A 25,383-nucleotide genomic window follows, 5' to 3' on the forward strand; every position below is an offset into this window, starting at 1 on the left:
TCACACACCGAACAGAAAACGACAGATACACCCTTGGGCAGCCCCTGCCCCAGCAGCCGCAGGAGAGCCCAGAACCGTGGACGTGGGTCCTTGGACCCACGGAGAGTGTCACCCACGGCCCCTGAGCACACCTCCTCCCACCTCCCTGTGGGGTAACCCTGGGCACTCCTGGGACAGCCTCGCTCTGTCCCCACATGACTGTGCCCATGTTTGCCATGGGGATTGTCATCGCTGTGGGAGACAGACTCGGAAGCCCCTGTTTCCTGTCCACCTTTGCATGCTGTGTCGTCATGGCAACAAGGAATTCCCTTCAGTTATGGAAGGGTGGGGAGGGGAGGGGGCTTCATTTGAAATATGTGGCAAATTCTACCAAGTTTCCTTATTTTTTTTTTTACATTTTTTAAATTTAAATTCAGTTGTCCATCATGTAGTATAACAGCCAGTGCTCAGCCCATCACATGTGAGTTTCCTTTAATAGAAGAAGGTCACCCTACATGAAATGTGATGCAGCTCTGCATCACGGCTGAGCTCTGACCGTGGGATCCGAGGGCGCTGCCCACCCTGATGAAAGCCACCCTGGCCCCGTAGGACAAGTTGAGCTTGTGGATGAGGCACCCGGTGAGGCGGTGTTCTCAAGGCTGCGTGCTCACATCCTCGCAGGTTGCAAACCTCTGTAATGCTCAGCTAACCGCCCAGCTTGGGGCAGCCCAAGTTACACATCACTGGGATTTGGGGTCCACTAGGAAGCCTTTCTGTTTGGTGCCAGAGTGGACCTGAAATGTCGCCTTCCTCTGCGCATCTGCATTCAGAGCCCTCACCATCCAGTGGCTGTGGTTCCGGGCTTCTGTGCAGCAGGGTGCCTATGGGCTTGTGGGAGGGTACTGGGCAAGCACCCGGGGCAAGGGCCATAGCCATAGGGGCCACCTCACCCCTGCTTCCACCCCCATCGCCTCCCCCGCCATTCTCCGGGTCCCTGGCAGTCATTCTGTCCTGCACGGGCCACGCAGGAGGGACACGTGGGAGTGGATGGGGCTTTTCCTGTCTGTAGGCAGCCTGGGGAGATGAAGCCCGTCCTCCTCATGTTGGGACCCAGGGGAAGTTTGGAGTCAGGTTTACACCAATGTTCTCAGCATGTCTGTCCCACGGGGCCTTCCCTGGCTTCACGTCCCAGAACACGGGCTGCAGCGCGGGCCTGTGCCATCACCTGGTGCTGTCTCTGCTGGAATGGCTGGGGTGGCCTTGCTGTGCCCACGGGAGCTGAAGGGACAGGCCGCATCTCCTGACAAGCCCCTGAACGCCGGCTCTGCAGACCCTGTCCCAGATTCATGGGCTTTCATCCAGTTTTAAAGGTTTTAAATGTTGGGTTCCCTTGGTGCTGGCCGGTCCACCTTGTTTCCTGGAGCTCTGGCCGCACCCTGGGGCTGTCCCACTTTGCTGCCAGCCATCCTCTGTCTTGGACACCCCTGTATTCATAGTGATTTCTTCTTCCTCTTTAACTAAAATGCGTTTTACGGGGGCCACAGAATGAACATGCAGACATGTCAGCAACAGCATGACTTGAGATGAGCCTTGTGGACCCCGGAGGTGGCAGTGGGGGTGGGGTTTGCCGACCACAGTGCATGTCCCCATGCACACGGCCACTGTAACCCCCAGATGCATGGGGTCTCCATGGGACGTGGGTGGGTAGGTGGGCTGGTGCCACCACTGTGTGGACCAGGTCAGGACTCCGAGGGGCAGGGCTGGGTGAGGGGGCCTCTCTGTTCCCTGGTTATCCTGAGCCGTCCTCCTCGCTCTGCTGCCCCAGGGACACTGACCTGGTACCCTCCTCTCTTTGCAGGGCCTTGGGCATCTCTGTCACCGACTATACGTTTGAGGACTGCCAGCTGGCCCTGGCGGAAGGACAGCTCCGCCTCCCCGCAGATACCTGCCTTCTAGAATTTGCCAGGCTGGTGAGGGCACTGGGGTGAGTTCCAGGCTTCTTCCTGGGGCCTCTCGCACTCCAATGGTCGCTCAGGAACAGGGAATTCTGAAGAGCACTGCTGAGATGCTGCTTCTAAAATAGGGAGCTTCTGGAAACTTCCATCAGGCCCTCCCAGGGCCCCCAACCCCGCAGTTGTCGGTGACCAAGCTGGAGATGGCAGTGGGTACCGAGGGCCAGCGGGGGCTATCTGGCCAAAGTGCTTGTTCTTAGGTTTTTCTGAGACTTCCAAGTATAAGCCTGAGTCCACAGTTCTCTGTCTCATAACCCTCAGTGCTCAGCACTGCAGTCTCTGTAGGTGCCACCCCAGGGGTGGGTCCAGCCCAAGGGGCACACAGCGTGTTCCGCCTGTGTAGGTGCTCAGGCAAAGTACGTGGCATACCTTCAAATTATTAGAACACTTTTTTTTGAAAATGAACTTGCTCCTTGTTATGTAAGTAACTTGAGAACTTGAGTCTTAAAACAGCAGGTACCCGGTTTCTAGCCTTCTGTAATTTTAATGAAAAATATCTTTTCCTCCTTTTGTGTAGGTTAAAGCCAGAAACACTTGAGAAAGATCTGGATAAATACTCCGAGAGCGCCAGGATGCAGAGGGGAGGAAGGATGGGCCTCCCAGAGTTCGCGGAGTACCTGGGCGTCCCCATCTCGGACACGCTGGAGGACATGTTCTCCCTGTTTGATGAGGTGTGGCCTCCGCAGTAGAACCTCCAGCTTTTCAGTGTATATTCTTGTTACAAGCATCGTTTGGGGATTTGGGAAGGAGAGACAGAAAACAGCCCCACCCCGCCCCCCTCGTCTCTTGGGTGCTTTCTCCCGTGCTTTCAAATGCACATAGAAATTTGACATTTAAGTTAACATTTGCTAATAAACGTAGCTGTAGTTTAGGGTTTTAAAAATGGGATCACTAAAGAGCCTAGTGTTACCAGTGAAATCCAGAATTCCTGACCCGTGGCCTCTTTCCCGACGGTCGGCATGCAGGGTCACCACCAGCCTTCTCCCCATGCAGCGCCAACCATGCATTAGAATCGGTCACCCGCCACAGCGGGACGAGGGGTCATGTTTGCTCCTGGGCAGCCCGGAAATGGACCACCCTAGGGGGGGCTTGGGAGGCAGGAGACCGCGCGCCATACCTGCCATACCTGCCGTTCGTTCCCTGGATGTTCATGCAGCAGCGTAGACGCCTGTGTGCACCTGGCAGGCTGCGGCTCAAAGGGCTCTGTCAGACGTGCATGTTGTGCGTGAACATAGCATGTTCATGTTTCCTGTGACAGTGTGGCGTGTCCTGTGTGGCAACAGGGTAGTCGTGGTCTGGAGAGTGGGAGAACCAGGGAGAACCAAGTGACTGAGACGCACGAGAGACTGTGCGTTTGTGGACTCGTGGATCTTGTGTTCCGCAAGTGACACATCGTGTGCTTCCCGCTCAAACCGGGTGGGCTGACGCGGAGACAAGCCCTTTGTAGAGGCTGCTTGAGCCTGTGTCTAGGCCACACGGTCCTGTTGTCAGAGCCCTGGCGCCGCTGTGTCTTCACACAGGTGTTTTGACAAGTGTCACGTGTGAGATGGGGAGCAGCGAGCATGGCCTGGGCATAACCAGGCAGTACTCACGGGCACCAGACCTCTCACTGCCGCACGTGGGTTGTTAGGGTCGGTTTACCACCTGAAGTGCATGAGGCAGATACTCCCCGTTCACACACACAGCCTTGGACCCCGAGGCCACACACCCTCCCAGAGCCAGGAGCACGTAGGTGCAGGGGCCTGATGAGAACCCATCTGCCCAGCGCTCACCCTCCCTCCAGAGACCACCATGTGCACTGGACACCTCGACGGCCGGCTAGGCGCAACTGTGGGACACCTATCACTTGCTCTCAGACGATGCCCAGGCGCCCCCTGTGCCAGAAATCTCCCTGCCTCCCAGTCGGCCCCCTGGCTTGTCCCGCTCACTGTGGTGCCTGGCTTGCTGGAAGGAGCAGCCTGCCCCGTGGCGAACCCCAGCATCCCTGAGGAAATGCCGCGGGGAGGGTGCAGTGGGCTGGGCGTGCATGCCCACCACATGGGAGCTCAGGACGCACCTCCGTGCTGAGCACGCTGCTCTGTCACAGGCCGACTAGGTTCTCAGCACAATGTGAACCTTGCCGTTTGCCAGGGGTTTTCTCGAAGTAAGGCCGTAGCCGGTGACCGCCCTCGCGGGGCATGAACTTTCTTGAGAAGCATTGTGCTGCGCTGCTCTCGTTGACTTTGAAAATTGGTCATAATGGCCTACAAAGGGGTGTGGCATGGTCCCCTTGCATTAGCCAGTTGGTTACAAGTGTTCTTTTACGATACTCATTTCACGGAGGCAGATGCCACCCAGCGACTGGCATTAACAGCCAGCTCCCATTGCCGTCTGTGGGGCTGAGCAGTCCCCTGAGGGCTTGTCTCTTTCCCAGGGTGGAGACGGCAAGATGGACCCTCGGGAGTATGTGGTCGCCCTGTCTGTTGTCTGCCGGCCGTCCCAGACTCTGGACACCATCCAGCTGGCGTTCAAGGCAAGTGTGGCATTTACAGGAGTTTAATCTGTAGGATCCAGGAGGCATGGGGTCACATCAGGCCCAGCAGACATTATCATACGGTGAGACTTCCTTTGTGCCTATCTCCTCACAAGCTTCTATCAGCTATCATTTGTATAAATGCTCCAGAACCTCCTTGGACCAACTTCTGTCTGTAGTTCAGATCCACACTCACAAGGGCAGAGTAGGGTCGTTGTGAGGTCCAGGGTGCCCATAATAGGACCCTCACTCACCTGCAGATTCACCTGGCCGGCCTCACTATGACATTTCAGCTAGGATAGAGCCGGGCTGGCTCTATTCACCTAGAAACACAATTTTGTCAGGGTCTCAGGAGGGGTCCTTCCTGCAGGTGCAACTCACATTGGCTGGACTCATTGAAAACATGATGGATAAGCCAGTCAGCTGCTTTTCTCTCACTGCTTGGAAAATCTTCCTTTTCTTGTTTATGACCCCAGCAGACCCTCTCCATAGCAACCATGGGAACCCCTGTTGGTGCACAGTGCCTTACGTGGACTCACACCACGGGTAACAGCACTCACAAACTCTTCAGTGACTCAGTCACTTGCCAGAACCTAAGCATAAGCTGTTAGGAAGAGGGTCAGTGGGTCAGCCACCTCCTGAAGGCCGAACAAGGTGGTGGCTCATCGTTTCATTGATGCACCCCCATGCGCCAGGCAAGGCCCAGGATAAGGGCTCCCTCCCTGACGTTGTAGGGACACACTTCTGCTGCCTGGAGCCCCTCCTGTGGGAGAGCAGGGCGTGGGCTCAGACCTCAGTAGGCCTCGGGGGTCTGTTTGTGAGCTGAGATCTGGCCGTCCTAAACCGGAGGGGTCAGGGCATGCTCAGACGCCTGGGACCCGGTGAGCAGGAGAGGGGACGGCTGCACAGCCAGGGGGTCATTGGGTGACACCGGCCTCTGCTTGCAGATGTATGGGTCACACGACGGCTACATCCACGAGGGAACCCTGTCCAGCATCCTCAAGACTGCCTTGGGGGTGACAGAGCTCAGTGTGACCAGCCTCTTCCGGGCCATTGACCAGGAGGGGACGGGGAGGATCACGTTTGGTGAGTGGCCTGGGGGCAGGGGGACGGAGGGCCCCGGTGAGCAGGGATGTGCCCAGGAAATGGGCACAGGGACTCCGGCAGGAGCCCTGCCATCCATGACCCCCAGGGCACCCTGTTGTCTCCTACAACATGAAGTTCTCAGGAGGAAGATTCTTCCCCAGGCTGGGCAGGGTCAGGTTAGGGGATTTTGAACCTGATTTGAACAGGGAATTAATTCATCGAGCCAGTTCCCAAGCCAACCTTGGAGCCCCGGTTCAGGGCTGTGCCCCGGGGCTGCAGGCAGTGTGTGCTGCAGCTGGACAGGACCCCATGGGGTCCATGATTCAGGTGCCCGTGGAAGCCTGAAGCCTGCCCCACCAGGGCTGGCCTCCGTGGGTGTGTCCTTCTGGGCGTGCAGGGTGGGGGCGGCTCCTCACCTCCAGGCAGTGTGGGACAGCCCATATGCTCAGGGACTCGGACCTGCAGCCCCTGCAGGCTGAGGTGAGGGGGTTGGGGCAGTGGGATCCCAGGATGGCCAGCCCCCTCGGCAGGCCAGCCAGCGGGCACATCGGGAAATGAATGTATTATCGCTAAAAAACAGTAGACATTTGCTCAGGAAAGGTCATTGTTCATGTCTTGTTTGGATGTATTTTTAAAATTGCATCCAAATGTCAGACACGAGTGTGTGTGTTGGTTTAGTGTATGTGTGTGTGTGTGTGTCCGCCCACGCTCAGAGGAGACTGTGCATCCAGGAGGGCAGGGATGCTCACGGTGAGCAGGGACCAACTGCACACATGGTTGCTCTGTGTCCCGCAGAGGAGCACCGCCGAGGAGCATGGCCTCCTGCACCCCGGCCCATAGGTGCTGCCGGCCTTTTGGAGGGCGCTCTCCACCCCAGGACCTGGTCGCAGGGCCGTTGGGAGATGCAGGGCTCGCAGCCACTCAGGGCCTGTGACCAGTCGGAGGGTGGCCCTGCCTCCCGTGTGCACATCTGGTCTCTCCAGAGCGTGGACGCATCCCTGGACAGCACCTGCCTGGCTGACATCAGGTCCCCATCTGGACGCTCTGTCCCATCCCCAAACCAGAATCTGAAGCTGTCTGGGGCTTTGACCCCTGATGAACAGCATCTCCTTCCCACACGATGTGTACCCAGAGTGCACCACTGAATTCAGAATCCTGTTTTCCGTAGATTTCCCCAAAACAAGGATAGCTGAGAGGACTCAGCTCTGTGCGCCCAGAGTGGTTTATGCACAAGAGAGAACACAGGAGGGTGGCCCCTGTCCCCTGCCACCCTCTCCCCTCCGCCTCTCCCCTCCCCCTCCCATCTCTTCTCCAGGCTCACTCTCCCCTCCCCCTACTCCTTCCCCCTCCCCTCGCCCTCCCCCACCCCCACCTCTCACCCTCCATCCTTCTCTCCCCCTCTCCTCATCCCTCCTCCCTCTCCTCTCCCCCTCTCCAGTCACTCTCCCCTTCCCCCTCCTCCTCTCCCTTCCCCCTCCCCCTACCACCCTCCCATCTCCCTCCAGGCTGGCTCTCCCCTCCCCCTTCCTCCCTTTCCCCCTTCCTCCTTCCTCCTCTCTCTCCCCTCCAGGCTCACTCTCCCTTCTCCTTCCCTTCCCCTCCTTCTCCCCATCACTCTCCCCTCCTCCCTCCTCCCCTCCCCCTCTCCCCATCACTCTCCCCTCCTCCTTCCTCCCCTCCCCCTCTCCTCATCCCTCATCCCTCCTCCCTCTTCTCTCCCCCTCCTCCCTGCTGCCCTCTTGTCTCCCCCCTCCCCTCCCTCCTCTCTCCCCTCCCCCTGCCACCTTCCCATCTCCCCTCCTCCCCACCTCTCCCTTCCCATCCCTCTCTCTTCCTTCTCCCCTCCCCCTCTCCTCTCCTCTCCTTCCCTCTGTCCAGGTGGTATCCAGGGTCCCCCACACAGGCCCAGGGACAGGAGCCCCCACATTCCAGACATCTGCCCCCTGGTGACCCAGGTGCCTCTGTCTTTCCAGCTGACTTCTGCAGGTTTGCAGAAGCGGTCCCCAACTTCGCAGAGGAGTATCTGTACCCCAAGCAGACACACCCGGACACCTGTGCACAGACGCCGCCCACCCTGACCCCCAATGGCTTCTGTGCCGATTTCAGCCCTGAAAACTCGGACATTGGAAGGAAACCGTTTCGTAAGAAACTGGACTAGGACAGGCGGTGCGGGAGAGACGCAGCCTCCCTGTGGCCCTGCTGCCACCCACCTCCACGGGGCTGCGAGCCTGTTTGCTATGGCACTGCTGGGCCTCGCTCCCACGTGTGCTGTGCATGCACCGGCCTCGAGTCCTGAACACCCGGGGTCGTTCCACTCTGTTCCTTTGTGGAGAGCCCAGTGTGTGTGTGTGTGTGGGTGGGGGGTGACACTTGCACCCACACCGCATGGGCAGGGGGTGGGGCTGTCCCTCCCATGGCGCTCGGGCCAGGGCCACCTGCACTGCCCTGGGCTCACTTTCCCCCATGGTCTTTCCCCGAGTCCCCTTCTGTGGGTCTGCTCCCGGCGGCTCGCACGGTGGACCAGCCTCCACACGCACACACACCACACACACGTGAGACCGAGATGTGTCACGGGTGTTCTGATTCCAGCACAAATCTCTGCCGACCTCTGTGGAGTCACGGCGTGATAGAGCGCTGTCTGATTTTTAAACATTTCTATATTTGTGGGAACTCATGAGTATTTTATAAACTTCATTTAGATACTCCAGGAAGCATTCAGCATTTTTTTAAAAAAACAAAAAATTCTTTTCTACTTCATCTTTCCTTTGAGGGCCAGAGGATATTTATTTACAGGCCCTTTTTTGATAGAATCTGAGGCTGTCTGGGGCTTTGACCGACATCTCTTCCCGGCCTCTCTCTACCAGGTACATTCCTCCCTCTGGGTCCGCCACACACGCCCAGCCCAGAGCGCCTTTTCTGCTTCATTAATCCTTTTCAAATCCCCCTCTTTTATAAACGTTACCGGCTTGGTATTTGTTTAACGTGACGTGATCTCCTTCCCTGCAGCTCAAACTCCAGCCGAAGCGCTGAGTGCAGTTGAGGTGGGTAAGTCAGGCAGGAGGTCGAAGCAGGGAGGCCCTGGCTGGTGCGCTGAGCCTCCAGGAGGCAGACGCCCGGAGAGGCAGGCATAGCCCTTCTCTGACCTGCACCTGCGGGGCGCGGGACTGGGTAGCCCGGACCCACATGCAGACAGTGGGGAACGGCTGCGAAGGGCTCCGGGGCCACGTGTGCGGACCCCCGCCGGCCCTGTGGCCTCCCTGCACCCCAGCACAAGCATGGCACCCGCCTGGCACCCGGGAAGGCATCCAGACCACCGAGCCGGGTGAGGAGCGGGGCCTCTGAGCCCAGGGAAGGGACACTGTGCTGTTGCCCCCTGGCCCGAGCTCAGCCTGCATCAGTGCGTCCTTGCCACACAGTTAGAGGTCTGTCTGCTGCTAAAGCACAACAAGCACAGGCTCTCGTGCATCCTGAAGCAAGGCCTCCGGGTTTGCTTGGGAAAGAAATTCTTGGGAATTTCGAAATGAATTTGATTTTATACTTGGGCATCTCCATAAAAGGTAACCGCCAGGGCCAGAAGTCCAGGGAAAAAATGTTTACTGACTTCCTGGTGTTCTCGCTGTGCATCTCCGCTGATGGCCGGTAGTAAAGGCCAGCCCCGGCCTCCATTCCAGTGGCCTCCATTTCAGTGGCCTCTCAGCTCGGGGTTGGCAGACGTGCAGCCCAGACGCAGCCTTGTAGCTCACCGTGATCGGCTCTGAATGCGTAAAGATTCATTTTTAAAAGAGAAAAGGTACAAGTGACCAATGAAGGAGGTAAATAAACTAAGATATTCTGAGGGAGGGCCCTGGGCACACGGCTCCCACCCTCTGTGTCTGTGGATGAAGGGCTTTTTGAATGAAATGCTGCTGTGCATTTTCAGGAAAAAAAATCTCTGATAAGCAGACTTGGAATGGATGTTTGTTTCTCCTGACCCTCTTCTCTGCGTCGTGAAGTAGCATCAGCGGCACTCAGAACTGTGAATGTACATAGACTTAGAGTTCAGTCCCCTTTGTGTGAGGTGGGACGGGAGGGCCCCACGGGGACTGAGGGTCCAGGCTGCGCGCCGTGAAACAGCTTTGGATTTTCAGTGGAATGAATAAAACATAGTCTTACACACCTTACCGTCTCACACGCGTGTTCTGTTACGTGTGGCTTTTTATTAGAACAACAACATCAAGCGCGTCTGGGAGGTTCAGTTGGGTAAGCACCTGACTCGGTCTCAGCTCCAATCTTGAGATCTCAGGGTCATGAGTTCAGCCGCATATTGGGGCTTTAAAAAATATAAATATAGGGATCCCTGGGTGGCGCAGCGGTTTGGCGCCTGCCTTTGGCCCAGGGCGCGATCCTGGAGACCCGGGATCGAATCCCACGTTGGGCTCCCGGTGCATGGAGCCTGCTTCTCCCTCTGCCTGTGTCTCTGCCTCTCTCTCTCTCTCTCATCTCTCTCTCTCTATCATAAATAAATAAAAAATTTTAAAACATATATATAAATATACAAAATAAATAATAAAATAAAATACAAATAAAATCAAAAAGAAAAGGAAAGAAGACAGCAGCAGACCTCTCTTAGGCTGAGACACAGAACCAGTCAGGATGGAGTTTCTTGGGGGTCCCTGGTGGCTCAGGGGTTGAGCAGAGTCTGCCTTCGGCACAGGTCGTGATCCCAGGTCCTGGGATCGAGTCCCACATCGGGCTCTCCACAGGGAGCCTGCTTCTCCCTCTGCCTGTGTCTCTGCCTCTCTGTGTCTCCTATTAATAAATAAAATCTTAAAAAAATATATTCGAAAAAAAATATATATATATTCAGTTTTCAGCACTTGTCCAGCTTGTCTGGGAAACACAATAATTGTAATTCTATAGAAAAGGCTTCCTTAAAAAAAAAAAAAGGCTTCCTTGATCTCAGGGAAGGTCTGGAGCAGTTCCGCATTATCAAGACAGTGGCTGACATTAAGGAGCTCAGACATGTGTGGCTGTTTGCCTGCCTGGTGGGCTGATTTCTAGAATTTCTCTATCAAACACACCTTAACACACTTTGTGAAGCAGAGATGAGACAGGATCTTGCATGCACTTCTCTCAACAGGACAGTAAAAGGCTCAGAATTAGAAGAAATAGGGTTGAAGTATTACAATCCCCCAAACAAAAGGAAACAAAGCAGTGACGTAGCTGCTCCCTCCAAGGATGGAGCACCACTGGCTGGTCGGTAAGTACGGGGAGAGCAGAGGCCCTGTGAGCACAGCCTGGCCGGCCGCTCAGAGAGAAGGGTGCCCCCCGAAGGACTTCCACCGTCACAGCGGTTTTTTACTTCTTGCTTTGTGCTTATAGTGGCTGTTTGATGCCCTAAATGTGCATCGCCTCTGCAGGGGTCGCAGGGACATTCAGAGCTGGACCTGCTTCCCAGTGGGGCTGGAGGCGGTGGCAGCCGCCAAGGGCTTGGGGCGGTGTGGGGACTACAGCCACGCTGTGCAGAAACGAGGTACGAGGTACGTGCCTACCACCCCCGCGGCCGTGGCTTCTGGGCCTGCTCAGCTCCCCTGCATCCGGGTGGGAACAGGCGTGCATAGGACACGTGCAGGCGGGAGGAGGAGGGCCCCCCGGGTGCTCCTGGGATTCCCTCAGAGGCTGGAGGCAGAAGAGGCATCCCTGCCCCCCCTGACCAGGCCCTGCTGCGCCCTTGCCTGCGCTCATCCAACCCAGGAGCCCCAGTAGGAGCGTGTCCCTAACCCTTGGCTCTTGAGCAGGGCCCCAGACAAGCGAGGGCACCGCCCATCCCCTCTGGTTCCCACCCTGCTCCAAACATGTGCTTCACCCTCTCCGCAAGAACATGCTGTCCCATGGATCTTCGCATCCATCCTGGACAGAGTTAATGCCGCTATGGCCACACACCCTGCTGACTGTTCTCCAACGTGGAGAGTAAGCCACAGTCACCACTGGCCCCCGCTGGTATTCCTGCACAGGATGAGGGGGAGGCAAGATGCGGGGCAGGCGGGGAACAGTCAACAGCTGATGTGTGCACTCTCGTGTGCAGACGCCACATGCACAAGCCAGGAAGCCATCCTGTGCGTGTCACCAGCCTCCCCTTACACCTGCCTACGGGCCTGGGACCCGTACAACTTCCCTCCCTGTCCCCCGCTGCAGGTGTCCGCAGCTCCAGCCAGGCCCTGGGATCTGAGGGCTCTGCACCTAGTGGAGGATTTTCATTCCAAGGAGTCTGGACCTTTATGAGCTACAATCTTAGTGACGGAGTGCCCAGGGGACTCACCAGGCTCCAAAGAGAACAGCATTGTTTCCCGCCTTCTCTCCACGTCCTGTGAGTCAGCAGCAGGGGCAGCCCCAAATAGCCGCTGACCATCAGGGCTTCAGAACAAGGGGCCAGTTGTGTCCCCACATGGGTGGGGTCACCCTTGGGAGTCATGACTTAATGTGGGAAAACCCGAAGCTTCATAGAGAAGCAGAAACGGGCTCCTGATGAGGAGGGGGAGCTGCTCAGATGCAGGAGCAGCAGGCCAACCTGGGGCAGGTCCTCGCTGCGCCACCCGGGGCGTCCTCTTGGCGCTGCCCCAGAGCTCAGCCCTCCCCCGCCCCCGGGAGGGTGGTGACACCGCGTGCTAAGGGCTGAGGGTCCACGGAAATAACAGCAGCCCTGCTCCCGGTTCACTGGCGAGGGGACTGCGGGCAGCTGGGCTCAACAGACAGGGAGATGTGTCCTGCGGAGGAGGGACCGCCCGGAAGCCAGGGAACGTTTTAAAGACAGCAGCACCGGCCGCCCGGCAGTAACTACCGGGTGTCAGCAGAGCCAGCCCGTGTCAGACGTGCACTGCGCTGTGGGACCTCACGCATGTGTTGGTGCACAGCTCAAAGCCCAGCCTGCCGCAGCGGGCACCACCCTCGGACACGCCGCGCGCGCAGGTACCGCCCCAGGGCTGGGGGAGCTCGCTAAGAGCAGCCGACTCCAGCGCATGCCTGTCACGGCCCTTCGCAGTGTCATCCACGACGGGCAGCAGGGAAGGAACCCCTCATTAAGTCTGCAGATGGTGCTGGCAGAGTTGCCGAGGGCAGAGGAGACAAGTCCATTTCTAGAAGGAGCAAATGAAAACGAGGACACATCCCCCCTCGGTGAGGGAGGATCCAGCAAAATCATCCCAACACCCGGGGATCGGCACCGCCCGGGGGGCTGTGTCCCCAACCTGCTTCTGTGGAGGGTAGACCCAGGGTGACCCCCCCAGCCTGGGGCACTCCTGCAGTGGTGACCTGTGAGCCTCAGCTCACACCCCCCTCCAGCGCCCCTGGGAACGAGCATCCTCCAGCACGCACTGGGCTGGCTAGAAGCAGAGGCGGCTGACCTCCAGCCCGTGCGTCCTGCCCCAGACCGGGCTCCAGAGACCAGGCGCTTCGAGGAATGTGTCCACAAGGAAACAGCCGTGTGTGGTCCCGGTGAAACCCAGGCCGGAAGGAGACTTGACCAGAGGAGAGATTCTGTGTCCCTCGCACATGACCAGGCCCCAGAAAGGGTAAGGTCAGGACAAATCTATAAACTTAGACATCCGGGAACTCAATAAGCCACAAGCAAATTAACTATAATGAAGAGACAGCAAGGCACATTATAAAAACACAAACTCTGAGAGCCACTTCTAAAGAGATGGCTCTATAAGCAGCCAGAGAAAAAGGAAACATCATCATGGAACAGAGAACCGCACACATGGAGATGCTCTGCACAGGGTCCGGGGGATGTGAAGGAGACTCTGACAGGTGCAGAAAGCCCCCCACAGAAAACACAACATCGAAATAAGCAGCCAATACAAGAAACAAAATAGGATATTTTTTAGGTAATAATTTATCCAAAGTGGGATGCCTGGGTAGCTCAGCAGTTGCCCATCTGCCTTCAGCTCAGGGTGTGATCCTGGAGTCCCGGAATCCAGTCCCCCATTGGGCTCCCTGCATGGAGCCCGCTTGGAACTCTGCCTGTCTCTCTCTCATTCTCTCTCTCTCTCTCTCTCTCTCTCTCTCTCTCATGAATAAATAAAATCTTTAAAAAATAATAAAATAAAATAAAAAATTTATCCAAAGTAAGCAGGAAAGTGAGAAAAAGCAACAAAGGACAGGCATCACAGAAAATGAGTAGCCCATAGTAAATTTCAATCCAACCATCCTAGTAATTTCACCAAATAGAGACTAAAAAACTTAGTAAGTTACTAGACCGAATTTTTTTAGAAAACTAACTATAATGCTGTTTAAAGTCCTATTGAAAAATATTTTAAATGGGACATATACACAACATGCAAACATGACCATGAGGACGTCCACCGATGAACATAAAGACGAGGGGATCCCCTCGCACCACCACCGACGGCTCCGTTCCACTGGAAGACAAGAGAGTCCCAGAGTATAGGAACCTAATGACACAGCATAAAGTGTATTTCACAAGCACTGACAATTAAAAGGAGAAATAAATCAGCAACTACAGGTGGAGATTTTAACACAGTTCTCTGGGTAATCAATAGAGCCAGCAGGAAAAGAAACGTAATTATGTAGAAAATTTGAACCCCATTTACCAAATTGACTTAATTGCTCTTTCAAGTGCACAAGAAGCAGTTAACAAAATAGACTACACCCTCGGCTACAGAGTACATCTCAGGAAACTTCAAAATATTTAAATCGCACGGAGTTTGTACCCTCATCAAAATGAAGCGGCGTAACGTGAACTCTGCCCACGTTGCGGGAGCAGAACTGGGCTCAGGAGCCCACCTGCCTGCACCAGAGACCAGTGTCCACCGCAGAGCCGAGCAGGAGCTCCTGCACGACAAGCCGGGCCAGGCTCTGCCTGTGATGCTGTCAACATCCGGTTAGGTTCTCATTATTTTAAACTTAATGGAAGTTAATGAGTCCACAATTTTGCTTCTAGTCAGAAGAAACGGAGACTGGGGTTACCCTCCGTCCTGGAACAGGCCATCAAGTAGGAAACACTGACGGGTTTGGCCTCAGCAGTGAGGAATCTCAGCCCCGGACAAAACACTGCTCTTACCCAGCCAAGCACAGCTCAAAACCGAGACCTGGAAGAATGACCAGACGGGTTTACATTAGTTACCGGTAGCCCCAAAGTTCCAGAATAGTCTCAGAAATGCAAAACTATCCAGCACCCAACAGGGTAAAATTCACAATGCCTGGCACCCAATCAGAAATCACCAGGATGCAAGAAGGTAGAAAGAGATCTCCGATCAGCAGGGCCAGTCCCGGCCATGACTGGAGTGAGGGAATCTGTAGACCAGGAGTTGACAGTTTGTTTCAGGACACAGCTCAGAAACTGCAGAGCCAACGTGCAATGTGCCCGGCAGAGAAATGAAAAATATATTTTAAAAGACACGCATCTGAAAAAAAAAAAAAAGACACGCATCTGAACTCTAGAGATGAAAACTACAGGGTTTAAAGTGCAAATGCACAAGTTGGGATTAGGGGGGATTTGACATGGGCAGAAGACATGGCAAGTGATCTTGAAGATAAAACCGTGCAAATTCTTCAAAATGAAATAGAAAAGAAAAAAATGAACTTTGCATCAGTGAGCAGTGGGACCTCAAGCTGCCTGACATACATGCCCTGGGGTCCCCAAAGGAAAAGGCAAAGAAAAAATATTCTAAGTAATAACTTCCCAGATTTGATACAAACCATAAACCCACAGATCCAACGTGCCCAGTGAGCTCTCAGCACCGGAACCATGATGGAAACCATACCAGGCGCCTCATAATCAAATGCTAAACACGAGTGATAAAGAGAAAGTCAGCAGCCAAAGGGGTGGGGAGATACATTTCATACAAAAGAGCAAAGATATGCAGAAGAGCAGATTTCTCGTTAAAAACAATACAAGCTAAAAGACAGTGGAGCAACATCTTTAAAATAGAGAAAGAAACAGAAGACTGCCAACCTAGAATTCTTTACTCAGCAAAAATATCCTTCAAAACAGAAATAAAGATGCCTTTAGGTTTACAAAAGCTGAAAGAATTCATCACTGGCAGACCCTAACTCCAAGAAATATTAAAATAAGTACTTTTTAAAAAAGATTTCATTTATTCATGAGAGACAGAGGGGCAGAGACACAGGCAGAGTGAGAAGCAGGTTCCTCACAGGGAGCCCAATGCAGGACTCAATCCCAGGACCCCAGGATCACGCCCTGAGCTTAAGGCAGACACTCAACCGCTGAGCCTCCCAGGCACCCAAAATAAGTACTTACAACAGAAGAAAAACAGTACTATTTTTGAAAGACGATCTACACAGAGAGGGAGGACCAGAAATGGGAAATACCTTCCTATTATTGAAATCTTTGTAAAAGGTGATTGACTGTCTAAAGCAAAATTGATTCCAGATTCTTGGGTTCACAGCATGCAGAGGCAGCACCACCACAGCAAGAGGAGGGTAGAGTCCTCATAGGATGTGGCCGGTGGCAGCAAGTCGCTGAGGGCAGACCAAGTCAGGTGCAAGGTGCAGACGACAAGCACTAAGCAACAACTAAAGTGACACAGCAGCAAGATGTAGCTAATGATCCAACCAAATACAGGGAAATTGAATTTCACAGAACTACTCAATCCAGGAAGAAATAGGGAACAGAGAATACACTGGGAAAATAGAAAACAGGGCAGCCCGGGTGGCTCAGCAGTTTAGTGCCGCCTTCAGCCTAGGGTGTGATCCTGGAGACCCGGGATCAAGTCCCACGTCGGGCTCCCTGCATGGAGCCTGCTTCTCCCTCTTCCTATGTCTCTGCCTCTCTCTCTGTCTGTGTGTGTGTGTGTGTGTGTGTGTGTCTCATGAAAAAATAAAATCTTAAAAAAAAAAAGAAAGAAAGAAAGAAAAAGAAAATAGAAAACAGACGGCAGAGGACCATAGCAGCATTCACATTAAATGTAAATGATCTAAACACCCCTCCCCACCATAACAGCAGAGACCACCAGATCGGGTACAAAGGTGTGACCCAACATGATGCCTATAAGAAACACCCTTGAAATAATGAGTTAGAGGGGAAAGGATGGATGCCAACTCCACACGAGAGAAGGTGGACTGGTGGTTCTAACATCAAAGTCGATTTCATAGCATGGGTTATTAGGATTCAGCTCTCCAGGAGGACGGACCAGTCCTATGTGTGAGTGCACCCCACACTGAGCTCCACAATCCATGTGGCAAAGACGCATGGAGCCCCAGGAAAAATGGGCCGGTTCACACTATCACACCGGGGATTCTCGGCACCTGTCTCCCAACCCTGATTGGACAAGGGCGCCAAAGTGCATAAGGATACAGACAACCTGAAAACAGTACAACTAACTTGACCTATTTGACATTGACATATCACCCAGTCATAGCAGAATACGTACTCTTTTCAAATGCACGTGAAACACCCACAAGGTCAACCATATTCTGGAATATAAATTGGGATTTAAATCCTAATATACTTGGGATTCAAGCGTGTTCTCCAAAGAGGAAGCAAGTAGGGGATCCTTGGGTGGCGCAGCCGTTTGGCGCCTGCCTTTGGCCCAGGGCGCAATCCTGGAGACCCAGGATCAAATCCCACATCGGGCTCCCGGTGCATGGAGCCTGCTTCTCCCTCTGCCTGTGTCTCTGCCTCTCTCTCTCTCTCTCTCTCTCTGTGACTATCATAAATAAAAAATTAAAAAAAAAAAAACAAAAACAAAGAGGAAGCAAGTAAATTAGGTACCAATACAAGAAATATACCCAGAAAAGAATAAAACATATATAGAAAATCCTCAAATATTTAGAAACTAATGGACATGCTATAAAAATAATGGTTCAAAAAGGAAATCAAAAGGGAAATGAGGATATATTGTGAACTGAATGTAAACAAAAACATGTGAAACTTTAGGAAATTCAACTAAGGTAGAACCTAGAAGGAAATTTATAGCCCTGAATGCCTAGATTTGAAAAGAATAAAGGCCACAAATCAATGACAGCTTCCACCTAAAGCACCCCAGCAGGCTTTTTATAGAAATTGGAAACTTGATTCTAAAATTCATATAAAAATTCAAAGGACCTAGAATAGACAAAACAACTTTGAAAAAGAACAAAGTTATATGACTTACATCACCTGACTTAAAAATGCATTACAGGACAATAGTAAGCAAGATAGCACTATACTAATCAGCTGAGCCACCATAACAAAAATACCATAGACTGCGTGGGTCAAACTACAGCAAATAATCTTCTCCTGGCTCTGGAGGCTGGAAAATCCAAGACCATAGTGTCATGCAATTCGGTCCCTGGTGGGAGCTCTCTTGGTGGCTCGCAGATGGCCGCTATTTGGCCATATCTTCACATGGCAGGCGGGAAGAGGGAGCATCCCCTTCCCATGAGGCCACAGTCCTACCAGATTAGGGCCCTACCCTGATGACCTCATTTAGCTTTGCCTCCCAAAGACCCCATCTCTGATACAGTCACCCTGCAGTTAGGGCATTTTTGGCGGGGGGGGGGGGGGGGGGAACGACACAATTCATCCATAGCAAGAGTGGAACCGACATCAAAATAGAGGTATAGGGTCACCTGGGTGGCTCCGTCAGTGGAGTGTCTGCCCTCGGCTCAGGTCGTGATCTCAGGGTCCTGGGACTGAGTCCCGCACTAGGCTCCCTGCTCAGCAAGGAGTCTGCTACTCCCTCTGCCCCTCCCCCTGCTCATGCTTTCTCTCTGTCTCTCTCAAATAAATAAACCTTAAAAAAAAAAAAATAGAGGAATAGATCAAGGGAACAGCCCAGAAATAAACCCACACATATAGGCCAACTGATTCTTCAACAAAGGTGCAGTGGAGAAAAGATGCCTTTTCCACAATGGAGCAGAAACAGCTGGGTGTCCACCTGTAAAATGATGAACTTTGATCCATACCTCAGACCATGTTAACTTAAAATGTGTCATATTCCCAAATGCACAACCTGAAATTGTAAACATTTTAAAGGAGAACTTGGTAGAAAATTTTGTGATCTTGGGTTAGTAAAGATTTCTCAAACTCAGCACTAAAGAGCAAGATCTAAAAAGAAAAAAGTGATGACAGGGTTCATCAAAATTAATGACTTGTTCTTTGGAAGCCTACAAAAGAGAATGAACACACAATCCAAGATGGGGAAGTATGTGCAAAGTACCCATCCGATAAAGAACTCAAAGAACATTTGAAGCATGTAAAGAACTCTCAAAACTCAAGAATAATGTAACAATCCAGCATGCAAGATACTTGAACAGACACAGACAAGAACCTTGATGGCAACCACCCTGGGAAGACTGCTAAAGCATCTCTGCCACTAGAGAAATGATATGAGATGCCAGTACGCACCTATTAGAATGGCCAAAATGAAAATGACTGGCTATACCAAGTGTTGCAAGGCTGTGAAGCAACTAAAACTCATACACTGTTCATGGGAACATAAAATGGTATGACCACTTCAACACTGTCAGTTTTTAAAAAGTTAAATACAATTTACCAGATGACTCGGCCATTCCATGACTAAGTACTTACCCAAGAGACATGAAAGCATATGTCCCTACATAGACTTGCTCACAAATGTTCATAGTGGTTTTATCTGTAACAGCCAAATGTCCATCAACAAGCGAAGGATGAATGGATGATGTTCTAAGTATACACCGGCACACTACTCAGCAATAAAAGGAATTAACTAATGGTTCACAGAAAGACATAGTCATCTCAGATATGCTGAGTGGAAGAGAACAGATTCAAAAAAAACAATACTTACTGTATAGTTCACCTATATAAGATTCTAGGAAAATAAATGAATATATAGCTACCACATCAACGGCTACGTGGGGATGGGGTGGGGTAAAGATGGATCACCAAGGGGCAGGGGGCAGTTTGAGATGGATGAATATATTCACCATCCTGTTTATGCACATGTTTCCACAGCCACACAAATAATGCATTAAACTGTACACCTGAAATATGTGTTGTAGGTCATTTATAGTTCAATAAAGCCATCTTTAAAAAGAGAACACATCAGGGCACTTGGGTGGCTCAGCCAGTTAGGTGTCCAACTCTTGATTTTGGCTCAGGTCATGATCTCAGGGTTGTGAGATGAAGCCCCACATTGGGCTCCATGCTGGGTATGGAACCTGCCTAAGATTTTCTCTCTCCCTCTCCTTCTGCCCCTCCCACTCGTGCATGCACACTTGCTATCTCTCTAAGAAAAAAAAATTTTTTTTTAAAAAGCAAGTTAGAATTCTAGTTAGGATTGAGTTGAATCTGTATATCAATTTGAGAAGAAATAACATCTTAATAGTGAGTCTTTCAACCATGAATATAGTATACCTCTCCACTTATTTAGGCCTTTGTAGTTTCTCCACCAATGTATTCTAGTTTTCCATGCACACGTCTTGCACATATTTTATGCCTAAGCATTTTGTTTCAGGTGTACTATAAATGAAATTAAGTTGTATTTTATACTTGATTGCTGCTGGTATAGAAAAATATAATTGAATTTTGTAACATCCTATGACCTTGACAAATTCACTTATTAATTCTAGTAATTGTTTTGAGGATTCCTTAAGATTTTCTGCATAATTATGCTATCTTTCAATTAAGATTTTCTCATCAATTTCTTAATTTCCTTTGAAGTCTCTTACTATATAGCCAAACCATTAGCCAATGCCTGTGAGTCCATTGAGACCTCTCTCCCTCTTAGCAAAGTAATAGCCTGATGCACTGCTTGATTATCTGCCCACTGAGAACATTTCCCCTACCTGTGCCTTCTGAGTGCCCCTGAAAGGCTACAGCCTGCTACCCCCTGGTGGGGTCAGCATACAGTGTACAACATATGGGATCCATATGCTTCCTCAGGCAGCTATGAAGCTAGAGGTGGGGGTTAAAGGGTGGTATTTGTGCAACAAGAGTGGGCACTTGTTCATGCAGTCTAGTGTGTCTTCAGCACCTACTTGAGCCTGATTTTGTATATACTGATTCCATTTCATGATGGAATCATGGACAGCAAGTTGCTGTCACTACCAAGCTTTACGGGTTTGTGGGTTAGTTTATGATGGGCTGCTCAAGTTATGTGGTTAACTAGGAGGAGTTCAGAGAGTTTCTATTATGGCTCAGGAGCTTACTTATTCACAAGGAGAATAAGTATTTTCAGAAGAATAGTTGGCTATTTTCCAAAACTCTAAGTGTCTGCACTTTGAGTCCCCTGCAGAGGCATGCCAGAGGCTACACCCAGCATCCCTATCTTCCAGAGATCTTCCACACCCCCACTGATTCTACTAGATCCATATTGCTCAGAGTGGGGTCCCTGAACCAGGAGCATTAGCACCTGGGAACTTCTTAGAAATGAAAGTTCTCAGGTTCCACCTTAGACCTACTGAATCTGAATCTCTGAGGGTGAGACCCAGGGATCTGTACTTAATGCACAATAAAGTTTATATTGGTGATTTAGATGCATGCTCAAGTTTGAGAATAATCCAGACTCTTTACAAACTTTTCTTGCTCTGGGCCAAAATTGAACACATTATGGATAATTCGGTAAATGGTTCATAGAAGCATTCCCAATTAGAAGCCCCCAAACCCAAAGATGCTCGCCACATATGGTGATTCTTCCTTAGGAGTAAGACAGCCAGGGCACCTGGGTGGCTCAGTGGGTTAATCGTCTGCCTTCAGCTGGCTCAGGTCATGATCCCAAAGTCCTGGGATCAAGCCCTGCATCAGGCTCTCTGCTCAGCAGGGAGTCTGCTTCTCCCTCTCCCTGCCTTCCTGCTCATGCCCTCCCTCACTCTCTCTCTCTCAGATGGATAAATAAAATCTTTTAAAAAGAAAGTAGAACAGCCAGATGCAACAAGCTATCTTTCACTTTGGATTTGTATCTTGACCAGTCCCAAATCTCTACGGACCCATAGAAAGAAACTTCACCAAGATGGCAAGTTTGGGAATTTATATATATACTATATATTTATGTATAGGTTTATATGTATATTATATATTATTATACATTATATATTATATTTATGTGTAGATTTATATTTTTTCCCAATCTCTAGCAAGCACATGTCTTACCAATGCATCTTGATATTTTTTATTTCTTGCTCACCAAGTTGATTCAGCATGAAGTCAGTGGTGTAGTATAGACAATGTCATATGCTGTGAAGTGGCAGACAATAGATATCTCTGGACTAGACATGACAGTGACCTGGAGAGTTGATTTAGCTCTGAGATAAGATGGTGGGGGGGGGGCAGGGGGTGGAGAGTAGGGGGGTGGTGTGCTGCTGCTGTCTCTGCCACGTGAAAGGAATCTGGTCTTAATAGTCTTTCCCACTAATTGTTGAGGTGGGGGGCATTCGCTACACCAATAGCTGCATAGACCAAGATTTGAGTTGAGTTACTCCAGTTAAGAGATCAACACCTGAGGCTGGAGCGGAGCCACGACCAGCAACTGCCTCAGGCAAAGCAGGTGGTTCTGAAAAGCTCTCCAGGAAGCTGCTAAGAATTTCACACCTCCCATCAGAGCTGACAGGATGCCTGTGGGGAATAATGGCTTCTACTTCTCTTCCAACTACCTAATCAGGTATGATTGTCTCTTGTCGGCAAATTCTAACCTAGTACTATATGGGGCAGGGATTTTAGAAGATAGAATTCCTAGCTTGTCCTTCGTGGTGCAGAGGAGATCTGAGACGCTGGTGGTGGTGAGGCCAAGATGATAAAATACAATGCAACACACATGGGATCCTAGAAACCAGGATACAGTTCAGGAAAGCATTTGCAGGAGTTCCCAGAGTCACGGTCATGGGAAATGCCAGGACACAGGCTGGGCGGCGAGACTGAAGGGCCAACTGTCCATTAGGGAGCAGAGGCAGAGGCTCTAAATCACCACTGCCTCCCCTGTTTTAACAAATCTAAAGGAGATCTGTACATTTGTTGGAGAGTTTGGAGTTGAATTAATGATAGGAACGTGGAAAATTAATGAGGAAAAAAACAGGCAATAATTAACTCAAGGGACAAACAACAACAAAATCCCAAGAAAGGAAATGAAATCCTAGAACTACAGCTCAATTTAAATAACACAAACACCTGTCTGGAACTATTACATACACTGAATGTCTGAGCTCCTCTGAAATTCTGTGTGGAAACCTTAACCCCTGAGGCATGCATTAGAAGGTGGGGTTTGGGGAGGCAATTAGGTTGAGAGGAAGTCTTGTGGGTGGGGCCCCAAGATGGGATTCGTGCCCTTAAAAGGAAAGCCCAGGCAGTGCGCTCTACCTCCAACCCCCTCGCCCCAGTGATCTCCTCCCCAGCAGCCCTCCCCCTTGGTGTGAGGACCAGCCGGGAGCCGCTCAGCAGACCCAGCCGGCTCCAGCACCAGATCTCAGACTTGCAGCCTCCGGAACTGAGGGAAATAAATGTGTGAAAGTGTATTAATATACATGTCTGAACCCTCGGTTCTACCTTGCTTCCTTTATTTAAAAGAAAATCTTTGGTGGCCATCTACTTCCTTGGCCTTGTGCTGGGGGCCGGTGTGGACACCCGGCCACAGCACATGCAGTGGGAAAAGGAAAGGGTGCACCGGGGGGAGGCAACTGCCCAGGGACTGGGTCCCCCCCAGCGCGAGGCCAGCGCGCACTCACTCACCTCGAGGCCGCTGCACATCTCGGGCGGGGCCCTGGGCCTCGCTGGGTGGCCGAGGACTCGGGACGTGGTCTTGTCTGTCCGGGGCCTTCAGCAGATTCCGAGTCTGTCCCGACCGCCGCGGCTTCCCACGGTGGTCCCGAAACCCTTTCCCCGCAGGCCCCCCGCGCCCTGGTTCCAGCGGAGGGTGGCGCGCTGCGGGCCAGGGTGGCCACCCCGCCGACACTCCACGTCCACGCGGGGGCTGCGCACGGGCCACAGGAGGAGCCCCCCGGTGGGGCAGGGGCAGCGGTGGCCCCAGCGCGGCCGGGCGAAGCCCCCAAGGGCGCCCCAAAGGGCTCGGGAGGGCGGTAGGCGGCGGGGGTCGGTGCCGCAGCCGGCTGGGAACCCGCGGCCCCGCGCGCCCCAGCGCTGTGCCCCGCGGCCCCGCCCGCTCCCCGGCGATGCTCCGGGCGCCCCAAGGCCGAGGGCGGAGAGGTGGGCAGCCCCGGGGATGCGGACGACGGCAGCGGGGACGCCTGGACAGGTCCCCCCGGGATGCGCGGCTGCCCCGGGCGGGCCAAGACTCGCGGGGTGCTGGGCGCCCGGGCGGGGGCGGGGGCGGGGCGGGGGCGCGGCCGGGGGTCCTCCGCCCACCCGGGGCGGGGCCGGGGCGGGGCCGGGGCGGGAGGGCGCCCCCGACGGCGGCAGGGGCGGGGCGGCCAGCAGCCGCATAAGAGCGCGGAGGCCGCGGCCGCCCGGCGCAGCGGGAAGAAGGCAGCCGGAGCCCTTGCGCACGCGGGGCGGCGGGACCCCAGCGCCGAGGCGAGGCCGGGCGGGCGGGTAGGTCGGAGCTCGGCGCGCCGCTCCTCCGCGGCCCGAGGCGGGGCGGGGTGGGGGGGGCACCGTCGGGGCACCGCGTGCTGCCCACCGCGCCGGCGCCAAGGGTCGCTGCCCCGGGCAGCGCGCCCCCACCGCGCCCTGCACGGTCTTGAGGCCGGTGGCCACAGGTGTGTGCGCGAGGACGGGGTGCACGCCGGGCCCTGCTGAGCCAGATGCTGCAGGGTGTGGGACCCATGGGGGGTCAGAGCCAACGCTGCCTCTGGCAGGGGTCTGTCTGACTGCTAAGAAGCGGAGGGCTGGTGGAGATGCTGGTCTGCGCGCCCAGGGTGATTGCACGGACCGACCAGAGTGCACAAGTGTCTCAGCCGGCTCTGTTTCTCCTTCTGGGCGCAGGACGAAGCTTTCTGAGAGGCCCCGTTCTGCTTTCTGTACCCAAACCCGGCCTTTGAGGGTGTGGCTTCAGGAGTTGGGTTGGCTCCCCTAAATGCTGAGTGCCGGCTCCCCTGGCAGGGGATTGGGATGCACCTGCAAGGGCCATTGTCAGAGCGACAGGCTTGCCACCCCTACAGCTGCAGCAGTCTCTGCTGGACCCCGTGGCAGGACAGCCCCCCCCCCGCCCCCCAACAGCCCCTTCGAGGCCAGGCCATCTTTCCTACATCTCAGGAATGTTGGGTTTGTCACTGCAAGTGAAGGGGCCACAGAGAAGCAGTGGGTAAAATAGCTTATATGGTGAGTTTTCAAACTTGGCTGCAGAGGAGCAGGAGCATAGCAGTTAGAGCTGCCATGCGGTTATTCTTTGGCTTCAACTAGGGTTTGTGTGTGTGTGTGTGTGTGTGTGTGTGTGTGTATGCATGTGTCCAGTTAAAACAATACTGATGGAACCCAATACCAGAAGTCCTGTTTGAAGCCACCATCACCTGGGTAGGCCACCTTGCTCTTGGCTGTGTCCGTGTGTAACCTTGTTCTCCTTGGTTCTGTTACATGGGGTTTTGTTAAAGTATCTTGGAAGCAATTCCTTGGTAAAGTTACTAAGCACGGGAAGTCATCTGCTCCCAGGTAAATCCTGCGGTGCTCTGGTCTGCGGGACCCTTCCAGGTGGGGCACGTGAGTCCCAGGGCCACAGGCAGAGTGCAGCGCGAAGGCATTCCTGGGAGAAGCTGTTGGAATCGCTGTCTTTAAACTTGCATTACTGTGGTTCATTTATGGTTATAAAAATTGCTCTCTGCTTTTACTGCTGTGTGTAAAGAATACATATGCACTGGTGTAAGGACTTACTCTTAAGGATTTTATTTATTTATTTGAGACACAGGGAGAGTATGAGTGGGGTGGAGGGGCAG

General features: G+C 52.8%; 2 protein-coding genes across 2 annotated transcripts in view; both read left to right on the forward strand.

The window, feature by feature from the left end:
* The window catches only part of LPCAT1 (lysophosphatidylcholine acyltransferase 1), a 46,236-nt gene extending 36,491 nt beyond the window's left edge, over window positions 1–9,745 (forward strand). Inside the window, exons 10-14 of the mRNA XM_055308405.1 lie at window positions 1,838–1,963; window positions 2,509–2,662; window positions 4,405–4,503; window positions 5,451–5,589; window positions 7,563–9,745. Coding sequence (XP_055164380.1) covers window positions 1,838–1,963; window positions 2,509–2,662; window positions 4,405–4,503; window positions 5,451–5,589; window positions 7,563–7,747 — 703 coding nt within the window. The 3' untranslated portion in view covers window positions 7,748–9,745. The remainder of the gene's footprint in view (window positions 1–1,837; window positions 1,964–2,508; window positions 2,663–4,404; window positions 4,504–5,450; window positions 5,590–7,562) is intronic.
* Window positions 9,746–23,991: 14,246 nt separating this feature from the next.
* SLC6A3 (solute carrier family 6 member 3) overlaps window positions 23,992–25,383 on the forward strand; it is a 36,072-nt gene continuing 34,680 nt past the window's right edge. Inside the window, exon 1 of the mRNA XM_055308479.1 lies at window positions 23,992–24,046. The gene's annotated coding sequence lies outside the window, so the exon portion shown is untranslated. The remainder of the gene's footprint in view (window positions 24,047–25,383) is intronic.

The sequence above is a fragment of the Nyctereutes procyonoides genome, unplaced genomic scaffold (genome assembly GCF_905146905.1).
Source record: "Nyctereutes procyonoides isolate TBG_1078 unplaced genomic scaffold, NYPRO_anot_genome, whole genome shotgun sequence".
In the NCBI taxonomy this organism is placed as follows: Eukaryota; Metazoa; Chordata; class Mammalia; order Carnivora; family Canidae; genus Nyctereutes; species Nyctereutes procyonoides.